The sequence below is a fragment of the Trichomonas vaginalis genome, chromosome III (assembly GCF_026262505.1).
Source record: "Trichomonas vaginalis G3 chromosome III, whole genome shotgun sequence".
NCBI classification, from domain to species: domain Eukaryota; phylum Parabasalia; order Trichomonadida; family Trichomonadidae; genus Trichomonas; species Trichomonas vaginalis.
Window position 1 is genome coordinate 18,504,195 of NC_067205.1, and position 19,803 is coordinate 18,523,997.

Here is a 19,803-nt window from a genome sequence, read left to right on the forward strand (position 1 = left end):
TTATCCGATTAGATTAGATTACTTGGCTCCAATAGATTTTAGATAATTTCTTACATTATATTTTGCAAGTGCAAATGCAGTTTTTCCATAATTATTCTTTGCTTCTGTATCAGCTCCTACTGAGATAAGATATTTAACTATTTCAAGATGACCACATCTTGATGCAAAAATAAGTGGAGTCCATCCATTACTATCCTTTGCCTCTGTATCAGCTCCAACTGAGATAAGATATTTAACAACTTCAAGATAATTATAACATGATGCTTGAATTAATGGGGTATGTCCATCATTATCCTTTGCTTCTGTATCAGCTCCTACTGAGATAAGATATTTAACTATTTCAAGATGACCATATCTTGATGCAAAAATAAGTGGAGTCCATCCATTACTATTCTTTGCTTCTGTATCAGCTCCTACTAAGATAAGACTTTTTACAACTTCAAGACGACCTTCTGATGATGCTTCAATGAGTGGAGTATTTACATAATTACCTTTTGCTTCTTTATTAGCTCCAACTGAGATAAGATATTTAACAACTTCGAGACGACCTTTTAATGATGCTTCAATGAGTGGAGTATATCCATCTTTATCCTTTGTTTCTTTATCAGCTCCAACTGAGATAAGATATTTAACAACTTCAAGATGGCCATATCTTGATGCATAAATGAGTGGAGATATCCTTTATTATCCTTTGTTTCCTTATCGCAGCCACTTTCAATAAGTGATTTGACAAGATTAAGATTTCCTTTTTCACTTGCAGCATGAAGTACATTCTTTTCAAGCTCTTCTGTCTTCTTCCAAAGTCTTTCTTCACAAGCCTTTGAAATCATCTCTTGATTGCCCTTAGAAGAAAGTTCTTCAAAGAATTTGTAAACTTTATCAAAATCCTTTGTTTCCTTAAGTGATGATATTTTGGTTAAATATTCTCTAGAACAGTCGTGAGATTCATTAGTTAGTGTGACTGTAGTTTCTTTGGCCGCATTTTGTAATTGATTTTGTAAAGTTTTTATTTCTGTTTGAGGTTTTTTGATTTCTTCTGTAGAATCAAGCATATGTTTGTCGTTTTCTTTGATAAAATCAATCATTCCATCAAATATATTGAATTTCATGTACTTTTTGACGAATGTAAGAATTGAAACGACTTCTTCGAAATTTTGGATAGTAATATTTGCTTTTCGTGTACTGATATATAATTCTTTGGCATTTAGAGTTGATGAAGACTGCTTCAGAAGAGTTACGTACTCATCAACTGTCAAACGTGAAAATTTCATGATAGTTTTGATGTCTCTGATATCGAATATATCAAAAAAGTTTTCGTTTTGAATATAATCGCTGATATGAGCAGCAATATACTCCAAATTCAGATTCATAACCTAATTCGCTTTTTGAAATGTCGTAAAATTTACAAATCATCTGAAAAAAATAAAATAAAATCGAAATTTATACTAAAAATAATCTCGCTGTTATATATTTTATGAAAATATATCTTTGTAATTTCATGTCAAAATGTATTTTGATGGCAATGCTGGCAAATTTAAGAACTGTTAGCTGCAAAGCACTGACATTGTATCAGTACTTTGTAACACCCAATGTCACTTAGAATGTATTCAATACTGGGTTAAATTCACAAGATCAATCCATAGTTTGGACATTTTCTAATGGGAATGAAAGATGAAATGTACCCAAAAACATTTTATTCTCACTCCAAGTAGGGGAAACACTGTCTAAAAAATATAACTTTCAGTATTAGTTTCTCCGACTATAAATTGGAGTTGGAAGTGGCGAATGACTGTGTTATGGTCAGTAGTTCCGAACCACCACTTGTCCCTTGAAAGTTCAAGAAGAATATTTTCCAATTGTATAATCTTCTCACTAGCACAAAAAACAGAACAAATTATAAATCTCAAAAAAATATGATAAACTTAAACTATAAATCAAAACTAGATTATAAAATCATAATAGATTAATCTTAAATCTCGAACTAAATGTTCATGATATATGAACTTGTTAGTGTCTATTCAAGAAAATTTATGTCTCTATACGAAATTTGTATAGGCATTCATGAAGACAAGAATCAAAGATATTATTAACAAATTTTAACAATATGTCCAGGAGAATTTCCTGCGATTTGTTATTATGTACAGGAGTTTTACAAGTACATAGAAAATGATCCAATAATCGATTTCTTCCAGGAGATAATAATGGAAGACATTTCTTACTTACCAATCCAAGAATGGCTTTCTTCACTTGGATTTGCAGAACTGATCATCAACGAACTGAACACTATCGAAATCGACATTAAGAAAGACATCTATGATGACATTCCTCTCCAGAAACTAAGAAACATGTTCAAACTAATTGAGTTTTCAAGTACATCACCAGTTTTGATTGACAAATTCCGATGTCCAGACATTGTCAAGACAATTATGCGCTACACAACACTTCCTACAGAAGTTGAAGATGCACGATGGTCCGCACTTAACGTTTTGTACTGTATCGAGTCCGCAGACATCATGAACAGTCTTTTCGACTATGTCTTCACATTCGTCGATCATTAGTATGTTTCTTAAAATGTTTTTTTATGTTGATTAGAAAGTGAATCAAGTTACTGTCCAAGGTATGAAAATATGGTATGCTAAAAAATCTTCAAATATTAAACCATATTGTATAATTGGTGTGTTGTAACGATTACATTTATTTATTTGAATTGAGAGGGTGTGTTTGTTTATAAATTTTTATAGAAAAAATAATAATCATTTTTTCGTAAAGCCTAAGCAAAATAGTCCAAATGATAATATATGGGAATACTTTTATGGATGTGAGTTATATGATTTTCATATTAATGAAAGCAAATTTGTTAATGAGAACTCCAAAGTTTTTGTTGATGAAGTTATTTTTGAAGACATTCATCCAAATGGTGTCATTAATATCTCTGGTACCGATAATACCAAACTTCTTGTTTCATTTTGTAGTTTCGGAAGATGTGGTAAAGAAAACGAAAATGGAGGGTGTATTTTCATGGAAAATAAAGGATCCTGTATCCAATATCGTATTTGCAGTCACGAATCGTTTGTTGTCCGAACGAAAGATGAATTTAATATTTACCTCGGATCACACTCTGCGATAGGAGTTTCTGAGTCTGCTGAAAATAAAAACTATATCATAGAATCTTCGTTTAATAATTGTAGAGGAAATGGTGCAGTATTAGCAAGTCAAAATGGTAAAATAGAAAATATTAATATTTCTTTTTCTTCTATGAAGTATTATGCAGGATATGCTATCGCAGATTCTTTAGAAAATTCATTTGGTAATACTAGTAATTTTTATAATATAACTTCAGAAGTGTCTATCTTTGGAGTTGGTAATATAAAACATTTCATTTCGCATTGTAATATCATTAAATGCTATGATCCAAATAATGCAATAATTTATTGTATTCAGAATTCATATCTTTCTTTGAGTCAATGTTTTATTAAAGAAAATACATCTCCATTGTTTATTAGGATTGAAAATACTGCCGAAATTGTTATTAATCATTCGCATTATGATGAAGATAATTCAATAGATAATACATGTAATAATCCTGATATGATTAAAATTGAATCTCCACAGATATTGAGTAAATTAGAAAACAAGTATTTGTCAACAGTATTTTGTGAAGCAGAAAATAAATATTTAGAAGAAGATAAATTAGAATTTAATATGTCATGTCCAAGAATGAATTCAAAATTTAATATTTTCCCATTGTTTCATGTTCTAACTAGTCCAAAGAACATAATAAATTCTAAATCTCCAAAAACTATGATCAATTTAAACAGCAAAATCAACAACTATAAATCACATCTAGAATCCAAACTTAGAGACAAACTTAAACTTAAATCTAAAACTAAATGCTCTGAGACTATTTAAAATGTAATGAACATATGGGATTTTGATATTATCAATATTATATAACCTGCGCATATGTCATTTTGTTTACTAAAGTTCCTAATTTGATCTGTTCTGCTATTATAAGAATATGAAGTCGATCTTAATTTTAACTATATGAAAATGTTTAAGATTACTTCTTTTGATGCGAGATCTTTTATGTCCATAAAAGACATTGCTTGGACATTTTGAATATATAATATATAAGGAATAAATAGATATTTGATCAATAAAAAAGAGTATAATATCAACGGGCATATGAAAAATTTTTTTAAACGTACATAAAAATAGATGAGTGAAAATTCGACAGAAGAAGTCATTCTAAATCAAGATGAAGAAGATGAATTAATTCAAATGGGAGTATTTTACGACAAAAAAATAAATCACGAGAAATTGTTCCTTAGAAAAAACCTTGCATTGAAAACTCAATTGGAATCTAAATTAGAAGAGCTTCAAAACGAATTAGATGCCATAGAAGAAGAAAATTCTGAATTTGAGGCAAATACTATCGATCCTGATACTCAAAACTTTACTCTTACTGGTGATTTCTTTGAGCAATTGCGTATTCTTGAAGGCCAAGGTGAAATAATCAGTGCAAAGTTAGCAGGAATTAAAGCTGGTAATGTTGATTTACAAGCGGAAGTTCAATCAAACGTAAACAAAACGAAAATTCTCCGAAAACAAAATACAGATTTAGAAGAAAAAGTTGCAAACCTCAAAGAATTACTTGAAAAAAGAAAGGTTGATATAAGGCAAATCGAAGAGAATTACGTCAAAGTTACAACAGAAGAAGAGCAGCTGAAATTAGATTGCATTCAGATAAAAGAAGACACAAGAAAGAAGGCTGAGGACCTTAAAGCTGCTGCTAAAGCAGCTGCCGAAGATATATTCACCCAAAGACAGCTCCTTATTACTACAATTGCTGAATGTAAACAACAATTAGATCAGATCAAAGAAGTAGAAAAAGGCGATAACAGATCTTCATTCCTTAATGAGAAAAAGAGAATATCGTCGTTGAAAGAGCAGTCATCTTCCAGTTGGATGAACGAAAGAATTTCATTAGTCAATAAAATCAAATTAGCCAAGGAGAAACTTGTCGAGTTATCAAGGCACACTAATGTACATTCGCGTAAGAATGTTCAACTTAAGTCCCCGATCTTGAAGAAGGATAATTTAAGTGATTCAGATATTAAAAAAGCTCTTTTCCTTGAAATTAACGAGCTCAAGGGCTACGATTGGAGTTTCATAGATGAATCTATTAAAGCTGAAAAGAGTTACGCTGAATCTCTTCAGAAAGAACTTGATGAAATTAATCAATTTTCTGAAAAAATTGAAAAATTCAGTGCATCAAATCAAGAACTGATTGAGAAACAAAATAATTCTGTAGAGAATAATAGAAGACTTGATTTATTGAAGCAAGAACTGAATGAACTGAAATCTCAACTTTAATTTATTTGTTACTATAAATGTTATTTTATACTACATCATATGTATTTATACACTATCCATTTTTTGGAAAAAGGAAGATTCCAAACGTTTCTTCAAAAATATTTGAGGATTTTACATTTTTTCAACTTATATTTCATTGATATTTTAATGTACTATAATAATCATGCATATTCTCGGCTCGGAAGATTGTTTTGAAATGAAATATATCTTACCGAGAAGATGGTATATTATCTATTACTAGGATGAAATAATCGAAAAACCTTGAATTTTATTTGAAATTTTAAAATGATAAAGAATTATTCAAAAAAATTGAATAAGGTTTGAATTTTCTGAGGAGATAAACTATCATCTATATGATTTGAAATTCGATATTTTTGTTTATCTGTTTGTGGGCGATATACTTATCGTTGAATGTCATTTTTTAGATTTTACACCTCTGAAAAAAATGAACTATCACTTCTTTGAAAAATTTGAATTCCAGACCCAATATTCCATTAAAATGATAGTAACATGGTTACCAAGATAGTATACAATAATTAACAAAATGAAATACACCTCATCGGATAACGAATATCTGCATTGGAATCTATTCTTGAGCATTATTTATATGGATCTTTTCCATATAAAAATTCTAAAGTATTTCAATTTTTTGTGAGGATGAAACGTTCTAAAAAAATAAATTTGCCAAGATCAATCATTTTTCATTTTTCATCATCAAGATGAGTGATGTCATGTCTGATATTGCTAGTGATGTAATGGATGCTGCTGAAGATGAAATCAAAGATGGATTAAATGATATGGCTGAAGATGCAATTAACGGTGAATTGGACGTAGGAAAGAGCATGAATGATATGGCAGACAATATATTGGAAGGTGGTGCTGAAGCAATAGTTGACAATGCGTTCGATAAACTGTACGACAGCTCTGATGTTCCAAGCGAAGTTAACGAAGTTGTTGACGTTGTTAAAGACGAAGTGGGAGATGCACTTGGAAATGCATTTGTAAGAGCCAAAGACGAGATAGTTGAGGCGTGTTGCAGAGTTTGTTAAATCAATTTATGCGGATTATACTTATTTTTAGTAAAAATTTAAGATTTCATTTTAGCAGCTATTTTTGGAAGATGAAAAAAACAACATCATGAGTCTGATTGAATACCCGCAACGTTGATAATCTTTTATTGATTTTCAAAGAGAAATCAAATATATCCGTTTAATAATTCTGAATTTTATTCTTATAAACTAATTTAAATTGATAAACATAAGGAAAGAAATACTTTTTTAAATTGAAAATTCTGATATTTGATGTTTATGATCAAAATCAAAAAAATTATTTGGAGCAAAATACAATTATGGAATTCAGATTCATAATAACTAGTATAAAATAGAGAAATGATTCATATAATACATGTATTTACAAACAAACAATAAAATATAATAAAAAATAATTATTTTCCATGGTCAAATGGTGATTGATTGACAACAGGTACTGTTATTCTTGGTAATAATGGTTTCTTGATAATCTTCTGTACAACTTCGTATTTATTTGCTTCAATTGAAGAATTAATTTTTTGATCTTGTTCCAACTCAGCCAAAACTGGACTTTTACTTCTGTGATGCATGTAGATTGGCACATGCTTTTTTTTATTCCTCGGAGAAAGCGTGTAAATGGAATTTACTGGTTTTGGCGACGCATCAGGTAAATGTTCGCAAACTGCGAGTTCTAAGAGGTCTACACCGTCATTTAATGGAAATACAGATAAATTGGTAGGTCTGTGTACAACAACTCTTGCAGATATTTCCATTTTATTTGTCATAGCGACCATATTCTTTATAATGCTTGCTGCTGCTTGGCTGGCTTCTCTAGAGATCTGGTTCCTTCTTTCTTCGATGAGAGAAGTGTCGTATTCGACTTTTCTCTCTTTTTTATCTGATGGAGTCCTCAAAACAGTTACTAATGATAAGGGATCGTTCTTTCTTTGATAGCGTGTTTCAATCCTCATCCTTTGGGTGGTTTTTACATACCTAACCCTCGGATTTCGAAGTTTTGGTATAGATGTAACCGATTTTGAATGATTTATTACGGGGTTTGGCTTCATAACCGGTGATTTCTTCTTGGCAACTGTCGCTATATCAACTGATTTGCTTCTTTTGATGCCTTTTTCCGAGATTATTTTTTCATTTTTCGGAACTTGAAGAATTTTGGGGTTTTTAGTATTAGAAACATTCTCTTTGGCTCTGGTTTGATGTTTTGGAGATGTTTCGGATTTGGGTGATTTTAGAGGTGTCACTTTTTTGGAGAAAATTTTTTCTTTTTTATTTTTCTTGAAAGATTTCTGTTGTTTTGTCATTTCGAAGAAGTCTTCGTTTTGTTTGATGACTTCGTGAAGTTTTTTGACGTTTTCTTGGTAAATTTTCCTTTCATTTTCGTCTTTTGGAATAAAAGACCTTGTTGCGTCTTCAAGGAGGTCAATCATCTCTGTGTTACCTGAAACAAACTTCTCAATCACATTAGTTCTGTCCAAAACAACACTTGAACTCAAATTTTTCTCATTTGGATGTAATTTTATAACCAAAGGTGGTGTTTGTGCCCTATGTGGGTTAACATCTTTAACAGGGATCTCTGGTTCTTTGAATAACTCCAAAGATGAAACAGATTTGTGATATTTGATGGTTTTTGTCTCAAAAGAAGGTTCTTCTGGTATTTGCTTGGGTTCTAGTAGTCTATCATTCACTTGTGCCTTTGTTTTCTTCTTCTTTGACTTGTTTTTCTTTGAATTTTTTGGACTTTTTGTTTTCTCAGAATTTTTGTCACTTTTGTCAAGATTGTCACTTTTACGAGTCTTGTCACTTTTGGATTTGTTGTCATTTTTATTAGATTTTTCACTTTTGTTTTTTGATTGAATTTTTGAATTTTTATCGTCAAAATCTGAGGAATTTTCAGATTCATCGGAAAGATCTAATGTCAAATCTGTTTCAGTTTGATTGTTTTGATCTTTATTTTGTTGCTGAGGTATTTGATCATTGTTTTTATGTTTTTTAGTTCTTCTTGGAGTTTTTGATTCATCTGTTTTCATTTTTGGTCTAGAACTTGGAGCTTGTGGGCCTTTTCTTGGTGCTCTCTTCACTTTGGGGATGTTATTCAGTTCATTGTCTTCGTCATCATCAAAATCAATCTTATCATCTGAAATTTCGGGTTCTTTTACATCAAAATTTTGTGAATTTTGTAAATTTTCGGAATTTTGCTTCTTTTTCGGTTTGGCTTTTGGTGGAGGCTTTTTAGGTTGGTTTTCTTCTTCAGAATATTCATAAGTTTCCGAATATTCTTTGTCACTTTTTTGGTTTTGTAAATTTTCTTCTTTTTTATTTATGTTTTGTTGTTTTGAAGTAGTATCTTCAATAGAACTCATTTCAGCGAGTATTGCTGATCTCTCATTATCACTCAAATTACTCTTTTTGTCATCATTTTCTTCAGTTTTCGGAAGATTTGAACTCATTGTTGACAAAGTTTGGTATTTTTTCTTTTTTGACTTCTTAGAACTACTTTGCTGTTGTTCCTGATTATTTTCTTCTGCCTTTTGGTCGTCGTTTTCTTTTACTTTTACAGTTGGAGATTTTTCTTCGAGTAAAGACATGTCGAAGTTATCCCAATTGTAGTTATTAGGGGCATTCTGTCTTGTATTGAGTGTTGGTGAGTTCTTTTGGCTTCTAACTGACTCCAAAAGTGAAGTTGTGTTATTATTCTTTTCATCATCATCGAAATTGCCAGGAATAAGACAGTATTCGGCGAGATTGTCTTCAAGTTTATCGAAATTGTCGATTTCTGGGACTTCTTCATCAACTTCCCTGAAGAATAAATTTCCTTTTAAGATCATTATCTCTGTATAAGTAGCTACGATGATATCTCTACGTCCATTCAATACGCAACAGTTCAGAATGGGTAAAGGAAGATGAACTGTGGCGATATTCATGAAATCGTAATTCCATATTTTGACTTTTTGGTCTAAAGAGCTTGTAACCCAGAAAGTCTCAGAGAAAGAGAATCCTGTGACTGCATCATCATGATATTTCTTGCCAACGTCTGAATTCAATAAGTCTAATTTGTTTTCTCGAAAAGTGACACAGAAAATAGCTCCTGTTTGATAACCGAGGTACGCGATATCCCTATTAATGGCTACTAATGTTGGTTGATTCATCGCTAGTTCCGAAATGATCTTGCAATCGTTAGTTTCAATTAATACCAAAGAATCTTTGCAAATCATAAGGATCTGATCAACGGAAGGTAGATATTTAATATCAATTAATGTCCTACTTGACCCGTAAATGTATCTTCTTATCAATCTGATCGTTTTGTAATCGGCAATGTTCAAATCGCAGTCTTTCGTAGCGAAATAGTAGCACCAATTACCTTTATACTTCGCCCTGATGATGAAGTCGAATTTCATCTTGTTGGACATGATCTGGTCGCATGGACTTGACCCGGTAGAGAAAGATGTCAAAATTCCGTTCTTTAGAAGCATAAATATTTGATCGCGTTTATCGTTATCTAACAATTGTTCGATAATTCTTTGGTTTTCGGAATAATAAACGATCAAACCTCGATCATAAAATCCCATTTTGATTTGGCTTGATTGGTAAGGAGTTGCAGAGGTTAGCATGTGAGCAGTCTTCGGAGAATAGATTTTTGCAAAGGAATTCTCTGTAAAAACAATGATTCTTGCCGCTGAATTAAAAGATGGAACTCTTTCAATGGAAGTTGTGTGTAGAACGTGACGAGCCCATACTTTCCATGGTATCTTTATCGTAAAGAACTCTACTGAAGAGTTATTACATATAATTAATGTTGGAATTCGAAATTTATTAAACATAAAGATTCTCGTTGGGCTGTAATCAATTGTATTTAGGACGAATGACTTCTGTGTCTTTAGGTTAAGGATATTCATGTATCCTCTTGGCGTCAAATAAAAGACATTTTCGTTATTTACAAAATGAAGGCTGGAAATAACGTTACTTATGTTGTATCTTGAGACAACATTAAAGTATTTGTCCCATAGAATACTTCCTGATGATGAATCAAAAGTAAAAACCTTTCTTGAATCAGGATAATACGCAAATAATGAATTTTTGAGCATTGGTAACTTTGTAACAACTGTAGATTGTTTTCCATCAAGATTATAGCCTGTAAGACCGTTATTTGTTGGTAGAAAGATAAGTTCCCTGTCATTATCAAAAACAGGAGTATTTAATATGGAAGTATCGTACCAATTTGCGAACGAAGTTCTTAAAGTAAATGAAAAATCTTCTGGTTTCTTCAAAATCCTGTAATGTGGATTCAAAACGTTCAATGTGAAAACTTTAATTCCTCTGCCAAAGATTATAACGGAATTTGATGCGTCTGAGAATATCATATGGAATATACTAACCAAATTCAGCTTAATTCCTGACAACAAAGGCCTTCCTGGATTATTATAATCAATTAAAACCAATTCAGAGCCAATGTATGTTACTCCTATGATCATCTCGAGCTTTTTGACATAAACAACTGTGATAAACTGGTAGTCATATGAAGTGATAATTCCGTTTTGATCAAATCTGACTAATTCATCAGTTGTAGTTGCAAAATACTCGTACTCATTGATCGGAATGATCGTTCCAATGTTCTTATTGTTCATGTTAATTCGAAATTCCTGAGAAATTTCGAATTTAACATCTCCAAAGGTCATTTTGAAACGAAAATTTTTGTGGGTTGATAAAAATGTAAAAATGCTATTGAGCATTTTTGACTATGTATAATGATTACTCTGATATAATGGATTAAATCCACCCCTAAGATATGAACCTAAATGTATGATATTTAAAAAAATTAAAAGAAATATTAACAAGATCCGTATAAAATCATCATGATATGTTCTTAAATTACTAAAAAGTTACAAATCTAGTGGTAATAGAGCTAAAACTAGTTAGATTAAATTGATTTCATAATGAAATAAGTGTAACTGATATCGGTGTAGGAGGATTTGTTGTCGTATATATATGTGAAGCAGAATCACGTCGAAACAAACCAGCCTCGAAATTTACTCGTAACGTTGGTGATTTTTGGCACTTATAGGCTTTTTGAAAAGTAGATACAAATTCAATGATTTTAAGGATTGACTACGTTAGAATTAGGAAGAACTATGATGATTTTGGATTGCAAAAAAATTCAAAAAGATCGTCAATTTATGAAAATATCGAAAATCATATATATTTTTATTTAATTAGGTGATGACTGTTGATTGGAATAAAAAAATTGATTTGATGATGCTGTCAAAAAAAATTCAAGAGTTAATGTTGAAAAGGAATGAAATTCTTTATAATATAGGATTGTATATATTTAACTTTTATGGTTAATTTTTTATACCGTTTACTAAAATTTGGTATTTTAACTAGCATTTGGTAGTTAATAAGATTTAACGAATCATCCATCATTGTCTTTTTGAATTGCTCAGAAAGTCAAAATTGTTTCGGAAATGGATTAATTTGATATATGACATGATTTAAAATATGTAAATAAAAAAATTAAAATATTTGAAAATCAAAACAGTAATGACATTTGATAGGTCCAGAAATTGAATTCATTCAAATGATTTTCATTTAAATGGCAGTGAGTAGTGTATAAAATAAAAGTATCGACATTTCGAAATAACATGGATTGTAAAACGGTTAATCTCAATTTCAAATTCAATACTTAATAAATCAGCAATTTTTCGAGTTATGTTATTAGTTATTATATCCTATAATAATAGTTCGATTTGATAAAATTCAACCTTTAATCTGATTCAATAGAAATCGTTTGAAAGTAATTTGAATTTTCAGAAACCTAACTTCACTTGTACATTTCGCATGTGCTTTAATAAGGAGTGGTCCTTAGCCTTCACGCTCACAAGCTGTGGTTTGGGAGCTTGGGTTATGACAGGTAAGGGTATCTGGAAATCCCTTGCAATGTGGCAACGTTGTAGAATCACAGCTTGCTTCCTTTTCTTTGCAGCTATGGAGATACTCCAATTCTTCCAGTATCTTGTTATCAATGACTGTGACTCTATGGTCAATATTGTCTTAACAGCTCTTGGTTACATCCACATTTGCTGGCAACCAATCTTTTCTAACCTTGCTCTCTCTGCTCTCGATGTCAACAACTTCAACAAGGAGCGTGAGATCTTATGGCAGTTCGTTTTGAAGTTCGGTTTCGCTGCTGGACTTTTCATGTCACTCAGAATCCTCATCCCAGCCTTCGCCAACATTCCAGAAAACTTCATCTTCAAGCCATGCTCCTCCTATGAAGGTCTTTGCGGCGAAAAGATGTGCACAACAAACGGAATTTATCATCTTAAGTGGACATTCAAGCTTTTGAAGTCCTCTTACTATTTCCCGAACACAGCTGCTCACTTCCTCTTCATGTTCGTTGCTCCATTCGTTCTTGGCCTTAGATGGCAGTCAATTGTTTTGTTCTTGACTGGACCATTCATTGCTACCCTCTTCAGAGGCGGTGTTTCCGATGGTGAGCGCTCTGCCATCTGGTGCTTCTTCTCAATCTGCGAATCATTCATCACAATCATTACAGCATATTATGCTTGCAAGGTCCAGCTTAAGGATTCCATGAAGAAGAAGAATGCTTAAGAAGATAGTATATTAATGAAGTTATTTTATAAATAAAATCGGAGAATTTATATATACAATATTTTTTTTCTTGAAAATAGCAGAAAGTTGCCATGAAACATAATCATCTTTGTGGTATCCCTTTGAGCCCTGCCGAAATCCTATTATTTTAATTAAAAATTTTTGTTTCAAAGAAAATGAATCCTTTCAAAATATTGGCAATTTTCATTATGAGTGTAATTTTCAATACCAATCCTAGGCAAGAATGTGAAGATTTAATAAATTGAGACAAAAATTCATCAGCCGAAATTAGTAGTAGGATATGATGGGTTTTGTGACTTTTTTTGTAAACGTAAGAATTCATACAATATCGAGCGATTTTGTATCATTTTTTTTAACATATGAAGTAAAAAATGTATGATTCTTACGGTTTTTATTCTTACGTTTTTGAATAAATCAAGATTTAAAAAATTTTCAAAATCGTAAGACATTTACACTCAGCCCATACCTAATGAAATAAAAAAATAAAAAAATTTTAGAAAAATAAACCATTAAGGGTGCACACGAGCGGATCATGTAAACTTCAGAATTTAGAACCTTATTTTTAGGCATTATCTTGGCTACCTATTTAGGCTAGAAATGTTATAGACCGAAAATAGATTTTTTCGGTTTTCTCTTCAAATAATTGAAAGAATGATACTATTATAGGTTTATTATATTATATAGCATATAATCATGCTATAGCCGAAAATTATAAGTTTTGAGAAGATTGAATATAACACAAATAAATTTGAATGTAAGTTAAATTGCTTGTTGTTTTTAATAGCTATTTAATGAGAAATCCAATATTGCAAAATTCAAATTGAATGATTGAAAGAACAGAAAAAGTCATTCTTTTCAATTTCGAATATGTTTCATTGTATTTATAATTATATGGCAAATAAGATATTTAAACTTGATTTTTGAAGGAAAATTCACAAAATTGAATAAATTTAAATAATTTTTATTCAAAAATAAACTAGTTATTTGAGTTTAATACTAATTATCTATTCAAACTCCAAAGTTTGTAATTTAAAATATTTTGTGAGATCAGATTGAATTAATTCAAGGTTCTTTTCAATTAATATTAATGACCATATTACGCATTTTCGAACATTCTAAACCAAATATATCAAAATGGGAGACGAATTTTAAATTTGCTAGACATGGGGGAGTTGTCTGCAAAGTTTTAGCTCTTATCTCTAACAAAAAATTAATTTTTAAAAAAATGACCGAATACGTTTCACAGTGAGAAAAAAATAAAAGGCAAGATAGAATTTTCTAGACATAAAGAAGTTGTTTACCGAGTTTTAGCTCTTATCTCTAACAAAAAATTAATTTTTAAAAAAATGACCGAATACGTTTCACAGCGAGAAAAAAATCAAAGGCAAGATAGAATTTTCTAGACATAAAAAAGTTGTCTACCAATTGTCAGCTGTTACTTCTTCTCAATACTGATATAAAATAAAAATCTTTATTATTTATTTAACCTTTATTGTTTCATTAAACTTCATTTATTTTATATTATAGTTTTATTCTTTTAGCTACTTGTAAAATAATCTAATTTTATATCATCATTTTACCGGATTATTCTTCAGTACATCGATTGTGTATCTAAAATAATATCATTATCCTTATTCTGTTTTTTCCAAAATTCTTTTAAATATCTTTTTTGGTTACATTACTTTATACTTTTTACTTTTATTTTTTAATTTCAAAAAAAATTTGGTGATTGTTCTATTCTGTTACAATGTGCATTATCATATTCTAATGAATTATTCATTACATACATTTAAAAAAACTTGTTAAAAATGAAATTAAAAAATTATGTTTATTATTACGCTGTGAATGTGTCAACAGCGGTCATGCCTGTATCTGTATCCCATATTTGCCACAACCTTTCTGTATCTGCATTTGTGTATTTCGGTTTCAGCTGATACATTTGATTTGGCGTGTAATTTGTTCCAGTTAATGGATTAATTGGGAGATCTTCATGCGGTGTGTTATTATTGTACTCCCAAATAAAGGCAGGAATAGCCTGAATGCTTTGGCAGCGCTCCAATGTCGGCCAGAATCTCTCAATCTTCCCATTTTGGTAGGGAGAATGAGAGTCTGTATGCCGCCATTGGACGCCCCAAAGATCAAGTAGATCTTGAAAGGCGCCCCTATTTTCTGAACCGTTGTCGGTCCAGAAACAATAAGGGGCGCCAAATTCAATGAAGGCGGAAGCCGCAACGTTCGCTGTCGTCGCTGCCAGCATATCTGGTATTTGTATACACGCTAGGACTTTGCGGCTAAAATTGTCGATTATGCCATAAATATACTGGCCACGAACACCCCTAAAATAATGAACATCTGCGTGCCAGATATGATTGGGTGAAAGCGCCCAATATCTTACTGCTGTTTCTGGCCCGGCATGCTCTAATCGCGTCTTGGTGAAATGATTTTCTTTGAAGTATCTGCGTCCTTCTCTATAAGATACATCAATTTGTTGTAATTTCAAACGTTTCCATTGTTTTGTTTGACCACAGGGAAAGGCCCAGTGGTCATGTATCACAGCAAGAGCTTTGATTTGGTCGTAGGGATTGACCCTACGACCCTTCTTGCCTTTAGGCAATGGGATATTCTGTAAGCTAAATTGATTTTGTAAAAAAGATTTTGAAACATCAAATATTTGAAATCATTTGATTGAAGGGTTGGGGCGATGGGAACATGGGTGCAAGCTTCTTCCCATGTCATTTTACCTTCTTCAATCTGATTGGAAATACCAATTAGGTAAATTCGATCGACATACCCTTTGTAAGGATTCATTCTAATGAAGTACGTTAACAATCAAAATATTCTATAAGTGTCTAGTATGGAATTCAAAAGAATAAAGAAAAAGGTAACGTAAATAAACGTATTATGAAATAATTTATAATTAAAATAAAAAAAAGAAAAAATAATAAGTAAAGTGACTGGAAATGAAAATGAAAATCAGTGTACAGTTTTATTTTTTTTCTCGCTGTGAAACGTATTCGGTCATTTTTTTAAAAATTAATTTTTTGTTAGAGATAAGAGCTAAAACTCGGTAAACAACTTCTTTATGTCTAGAAAATTCTATCTTGCCTTTTATTTTTTTCTCGCTGTGAAACGTATTCGGTCATTTTTTTTAAAAATTAATTTTTTGTTAGAGATAAGAGCTAAAACTCGGTAAACAACTTCTTTATGTCTAGAAAATTCTATCTTGCCTTTTTTTTTTTTTCTCGCTGTGAAACGTATTCGGTCATTTTTTTTAAAAATTAATTTTTGTTAGAGATAAGAGCTAAAACTTTGCAGACAACTCCCCATGTCTAGCAAATTTAAAATTCGTCTCCCATTTTGATATATTTGGTTTAGAATGTTCGAAATGCGTAATATGGTCATTAATATTAATTGAAAAGAACCTTGAATTAATTCAATCTATCTCACAAAATATTTTAAATTACAAACTTTGGAGTTTGAATAGATAATTAGTATTAAACTCAAAATAACTAGTTATTTTTTGAATAAAAATTATTTAAATTTATTCAATTTTGTGAATTTTCCTTCAAAAATCAAGTTTAATATCTTATTTGCCATATAATTATAAATACAATGAAACATATTCGAAATTGAAAAGATGACTTTTTCTGTTCTTTTCAATCATTCAATTTGAATTTTGCAATATTGGATTTCTCATTAAATAGCTATTAAAAACAACAAGCAATTTAACTTACATTCAAATTTATTTGTGTTATATTCAATCTTCTCAAAACTTATAAATTTTCGGCTATAGCATGATTATATGCTATATATAATAAACCTATAATAGTATCATTCTTTCAATTATTTGAAGAGAAAACCGAAAAAATCTATTTTCGGTCTATAACATATTTAGGCTCGAAAAGCAAAAAATATCAAAAAATACAACTTGACTCCATTATGACCCTTTCATGGAGGTAGTTTTTATCCTCTAGTATTTTCCCTTTGAATCTCTTTACAATTCGAAATCAAATTCAAAACTCAGTAGAAGAAAGGAAGAATCGACTTACTACGGTTGTAATACGAATAAATACATATATTTAATTATTTTTATTTACATAATAATTGTTTGAAGCTCATATTCCAACAAATTTTTAAATAAAAACATTAAAATGTTGAAAATGTTCATATATTTTAATAGGGTTTTGGCACTTTATTGAGGAATTACATAACATATAGTCGAACTGAACTTGATATTTTGAAATTTAAATTATTTATCAAAATTAAAATTTAACTTGAAATTTATAATTATTTAGTCATATTTTGCATAATTCTAAGTAGATTTTTGAAAAAAATCAAGAAAAGAAAAATTTTAACGTGCTTTATTTTTTCTTTTTTATAATAATACATATTATTATATAATTAACATATTCATAATGTTTCACCCTTTCAAAAATATAATCCTCCTCCTCTCAAATAAACGTACATACAGGTGCCTCTTTTTTCAAAAATTAAAAATTTGAAATTTTGGGCTCAAATATTAGAGATTTTTTCAACCTTCAACGATATATGTTGTCTATATCAGACCTCCTTTCTTTTTGATACTTAACATTGTTCCTAATCTTAGCCGTTAAGGCTGTTCTGAAAAATATTTTTTTTCGAAAAAATTCGAAAAAAATTCTTAAAATTCAAAAATCCCTTAATTCCTGAGGATTTTGGAAAAAAGTTTTTACATGAACATGTGTATATTATATGAAGTATATTGATAAGGTAAAAATCAAATTTTATTGCATATTCATCGAGAAATAAACTAACGAATCCATCAAAATTGAGAGGGTAATCCTCCTCCTCTCAAATAAACGTACATACGGGTGCACCCTTAAATTTTTAAATATCTTTTTGGCAAACCTTTTGAGTCTATATTAAAAAGTGACTTTTTTTAAATACGACCTTAAAAAAATTAAAGTTATTTTTAAGGGTCCACTGTAAGGCCAAATAAAGTCTATCGTCGTCCCAAAAATATTGCTCGAGATGGTGTTTTACTAAGGCCCAAAACTTAAAAAAACACAAAAAAATTAACTTTACTCTTTTGAGATCCTTATCAGATATGCATCAATTTGATGCAGTATCGCAGTTCAAATCTGATTTTTTAATGTAGATGTACTCTAACATCCTTTAAAAAATGCAAAATGATATTAATTAAGCTTTTCATTTCTGTATCATACACGAAACAAAATCATTCATTATACTAAAATTTATCAAAGTTTGATTAATGAAAAAATAATATCTAAATTTTTACATTGAGTCGGCTATTGATATGGTTAATATTAAATCTTGTAAAAATTGGCATTATCCAGAATAATACCCACTAAAATACACAATTTTTTTTAAAAAATTTATCAATTGTTATGGTATATCTTTATGATAATGAATAAAATGCTTATTTTTCATAAGTAAATACATAATTTATGCTTAAACACAAAAAATAACACGAAAATTTTTGGCCAACATATCTAAACTAAGGATAATGGTTTGAATATATAAACAATAATACTTTGTCCAGGGAATTAAATTTGTGCTATCCAATTGTCAATTCTTTGAATTTTTTTTAAATGCAGATATCCCGGCATTAGCCTCAATAAATATATATATTATGCATATAATATTAGTTTGTAATGGCATTAAAGCGAAATTCCTAATTTCTTCTCAATTAAATTCCTTGAAAAACATTGGAATAATAAATTGGAAATAGGTCAAAAAAAAATTCCTAATAATAAAACTTATACTTAAGATAAAATAAAATTCGAAAATATCTATTTTTCAAAACACGCATCCAAAAGCGAAAAAATTCGAAAAAATCATGTTCTTATAAAACTCACTGATTTTGCAATTTTTATGAGATTTGAAGTGATAGAATATATTACCATCTTATTGAAACATATGCTTCATTGTTGTATTCACATAATATTAATCAGAACACTAGGAAAAGTGGATTTTCGAAAAATGACGATAACGATTATTTGCAAATCGCCTCTCAATTTTGAGAGACTTTCAATTTTTACAGTGGACCCTTAAAATAATTTATTTTTTTATTCTTACATAAATGACCCAACAAGTCAAACCAGATAAAATAGATTATCGAATTTTAGATGAGAAAGAAACTTTAGAGCAGCTTGCCATATCCGACTAATTACACAATCCCTAGCCCTTTGGAGACTATGGAGCTGTAGTAAAAGTATTATGAGGCAAAGTCCTTCCGAGGCCTCTCATCAAATGCGAGACTTCGGAAGGACTTTGCCTCATTCGAGTAATTCTACATTCCTGGGACGTTAAGGACCTGGAAGCAGCAGTATAAAGTATGAGGGCAATGACGTATAACTAATATCTCAATAAACGCAGTATCCATGCAGCCTAGCTACTATACCATTGCAGCTAGGCTGCATAGATATTGCGCTTCTGGCATGCAGAACTCTCATGGTAGACTAAGCGGAGATCTGATGCTGAAATCACTTGCTGATGTGGATGGAGCAGCACTATGATTGGCCAGACCAAAGGCTGCGTAGCATCTCAGCAAGTAGATTATCGGCGGTGACTCCAGCTATGGTCCACCATGAGATTATGACATTTTTACGATTTGACGGGAATGCTTTGACCTTTACGAGTAAAATCACATCCGACACCTTTGATGGGTCAAGAAGTAGTGGTATACAATAAGTGTTGGGATTGCAAAGATGAATCTGAATAGACGCAAAAGTAAGAGAGACAGGCGTGAGAT

General features: G+C 30.6%; 7 protein-coding genes across 7 annotated transcripts, besides 6 other annotated features; 5 read left to right on the plus strand and 2 right to left on the minus strand.

Moving 5' to 3' along the window:
- Nucleotides 1-21: 21 nt before the first annotated feature.
- Nucleotides 22-1,399, minus strand: TVAGG3_0725460 (spectrin binding; the record flags this gene model as incomplete). The annotated part of the gene is made up of 1 exon (XM_001321495.1): nt 552-1,370. One exon carries the CDS (start codon nt 1,368-1,370, stop codon nt 552-554), a length of 819 nt encoding a protein of 272 aa, XP_001321530.1.
- Nucleotides 1,400-2,177: 778 nt separating this feature from the next.
- Nucleotides 2,178-2,677, plus strand: TVAGG3_0725470 (uncharacterized protein; the record flags this gene model as incomplete). The annotated part of the gene is made up of 1 exon (XM_001321494.1): nt 2,202-2,558. The coding sequence occupies one exon, from the start codon at nt 2,202-2,204 to the stop codon at nt 2,556-2,558; it is 357 nt and encodes a 118-aa protein (XP_001321529.1).
- Nucleotides 2,678-3,018: 341 nt separating this feature from the next.
- TVAGG3_0725480 (uncharacterized protein) lies at nt 3,019-3,909 on the plus strand (the record flags this gene model as incomplete). The annotated part of the gene is made up of 1 exon (XM_001321493.1): nt 3,019-3,909. The coding sequence occupies one exon, from the start codon at nt 3,019-3,021 to the stop codon at nt 3,907-3,909; it is 891 nt and encodes a 296-aa protein (XP_001321528.1).
- A 309-nt stretch (nt 3,910-4,218) lies between these two features.
- Nucleotides 4,219-5,401, plus strand: TVAGG3_0725490 (uncharacterized protein; the record flags this gene model as incomplete). Its single annotated transcript, XM_001321492.1, has 1 exon — nt 4,219-5,376. One exon carries the CDS (start codon nt 4,219-4,221, stop codon nt 5,374-5,376), a length of 1,158 nt encoding a protein of 385 aa, XP_001321527.1.
- A 694-nt stretch (nt 5,402-6,095) lies between these two features.
- TVAGG3_0725500 (uncharacterized protein) lies at nt 6,096-6,425 on the plus strand (the record flags this gene model as incomplete). Its single annotated transcript, XM_001321491.1, has 1 exon — nt 6,096-6,425. One exon carries the CDS (start codon nt 6,096-6,098, stop codon nt 6,423-6,425), a length of 330 nt encoding a protein of 109 aa, XP_001321526.1.
- Nucleotides 6,426-6,790: 365 nt separating this feature from the next.
- TVAGG3_0725510 (retinoblastoma-binding protein 6 family) lies at nt 6,791-11,101 on the minus strand (the record flags this gene model as incomplete). The annotated part of the gene is made up of 1 exon (XM_001321490.1): nt 6,821-11,095. One exon carries the CDS (start codon nt 11,093-11,095, stop codon nt 6,821-6,823), a length of 4,275 nt encoding a protein of 1,424 aa, XP_001321525.1.
- Nucleotides 11,102-12,248: 1,147 nt separating this feature from the next.
- TVAGG3_0725520 (Family of unknown function (DUF5765) family) lies at nt 12,249-13,200 on the plus strand (the record flags this gene model as incomplete). Its single annotated transcript, XM_001321489.2, has 1 exon — nt 12,255-13,028. One exon carries the CDS (start codon nt 12,255-12,257, stop codon nt 13,026-13,028), a length of 774 nt encoding a protein of 257 aa, XP_001321524.1.
- A 449-nt stretch (nt 13,201-13,649) lies between these two features.
- Nucleotides 13,650-14,488: a mobile genetic element.
- A 105-nt stretch (nt 14,489-14,593) lies between these two features.
- Nucleotides 14,594-14,622: a mobile genetic element.
- Nucleotides 14,623-14,886: 264 nt separating this feature from the next.
- Nucleotides 14,887-15,759: a mobile genetic element.
- Nucleotides 15,760-16,098: 339 nt separating this feature from the next.
- Nucleotides 16,099-17,524: a mobile genetic element.
- Nucleotides 17,525-18,005: 481 nt separating this feature from the next.
- Nucleotides 18,006-19,099: a mobile genetic element.
- Nucleotides 19,100-19,272: 173 nt separating this feature from the next.
- Nucleotides 19,273-19,362: a mobile genetic element.
- The last annotated feature ends 441 nt before the right edge of the window (nt 19,363-19,803 follow it).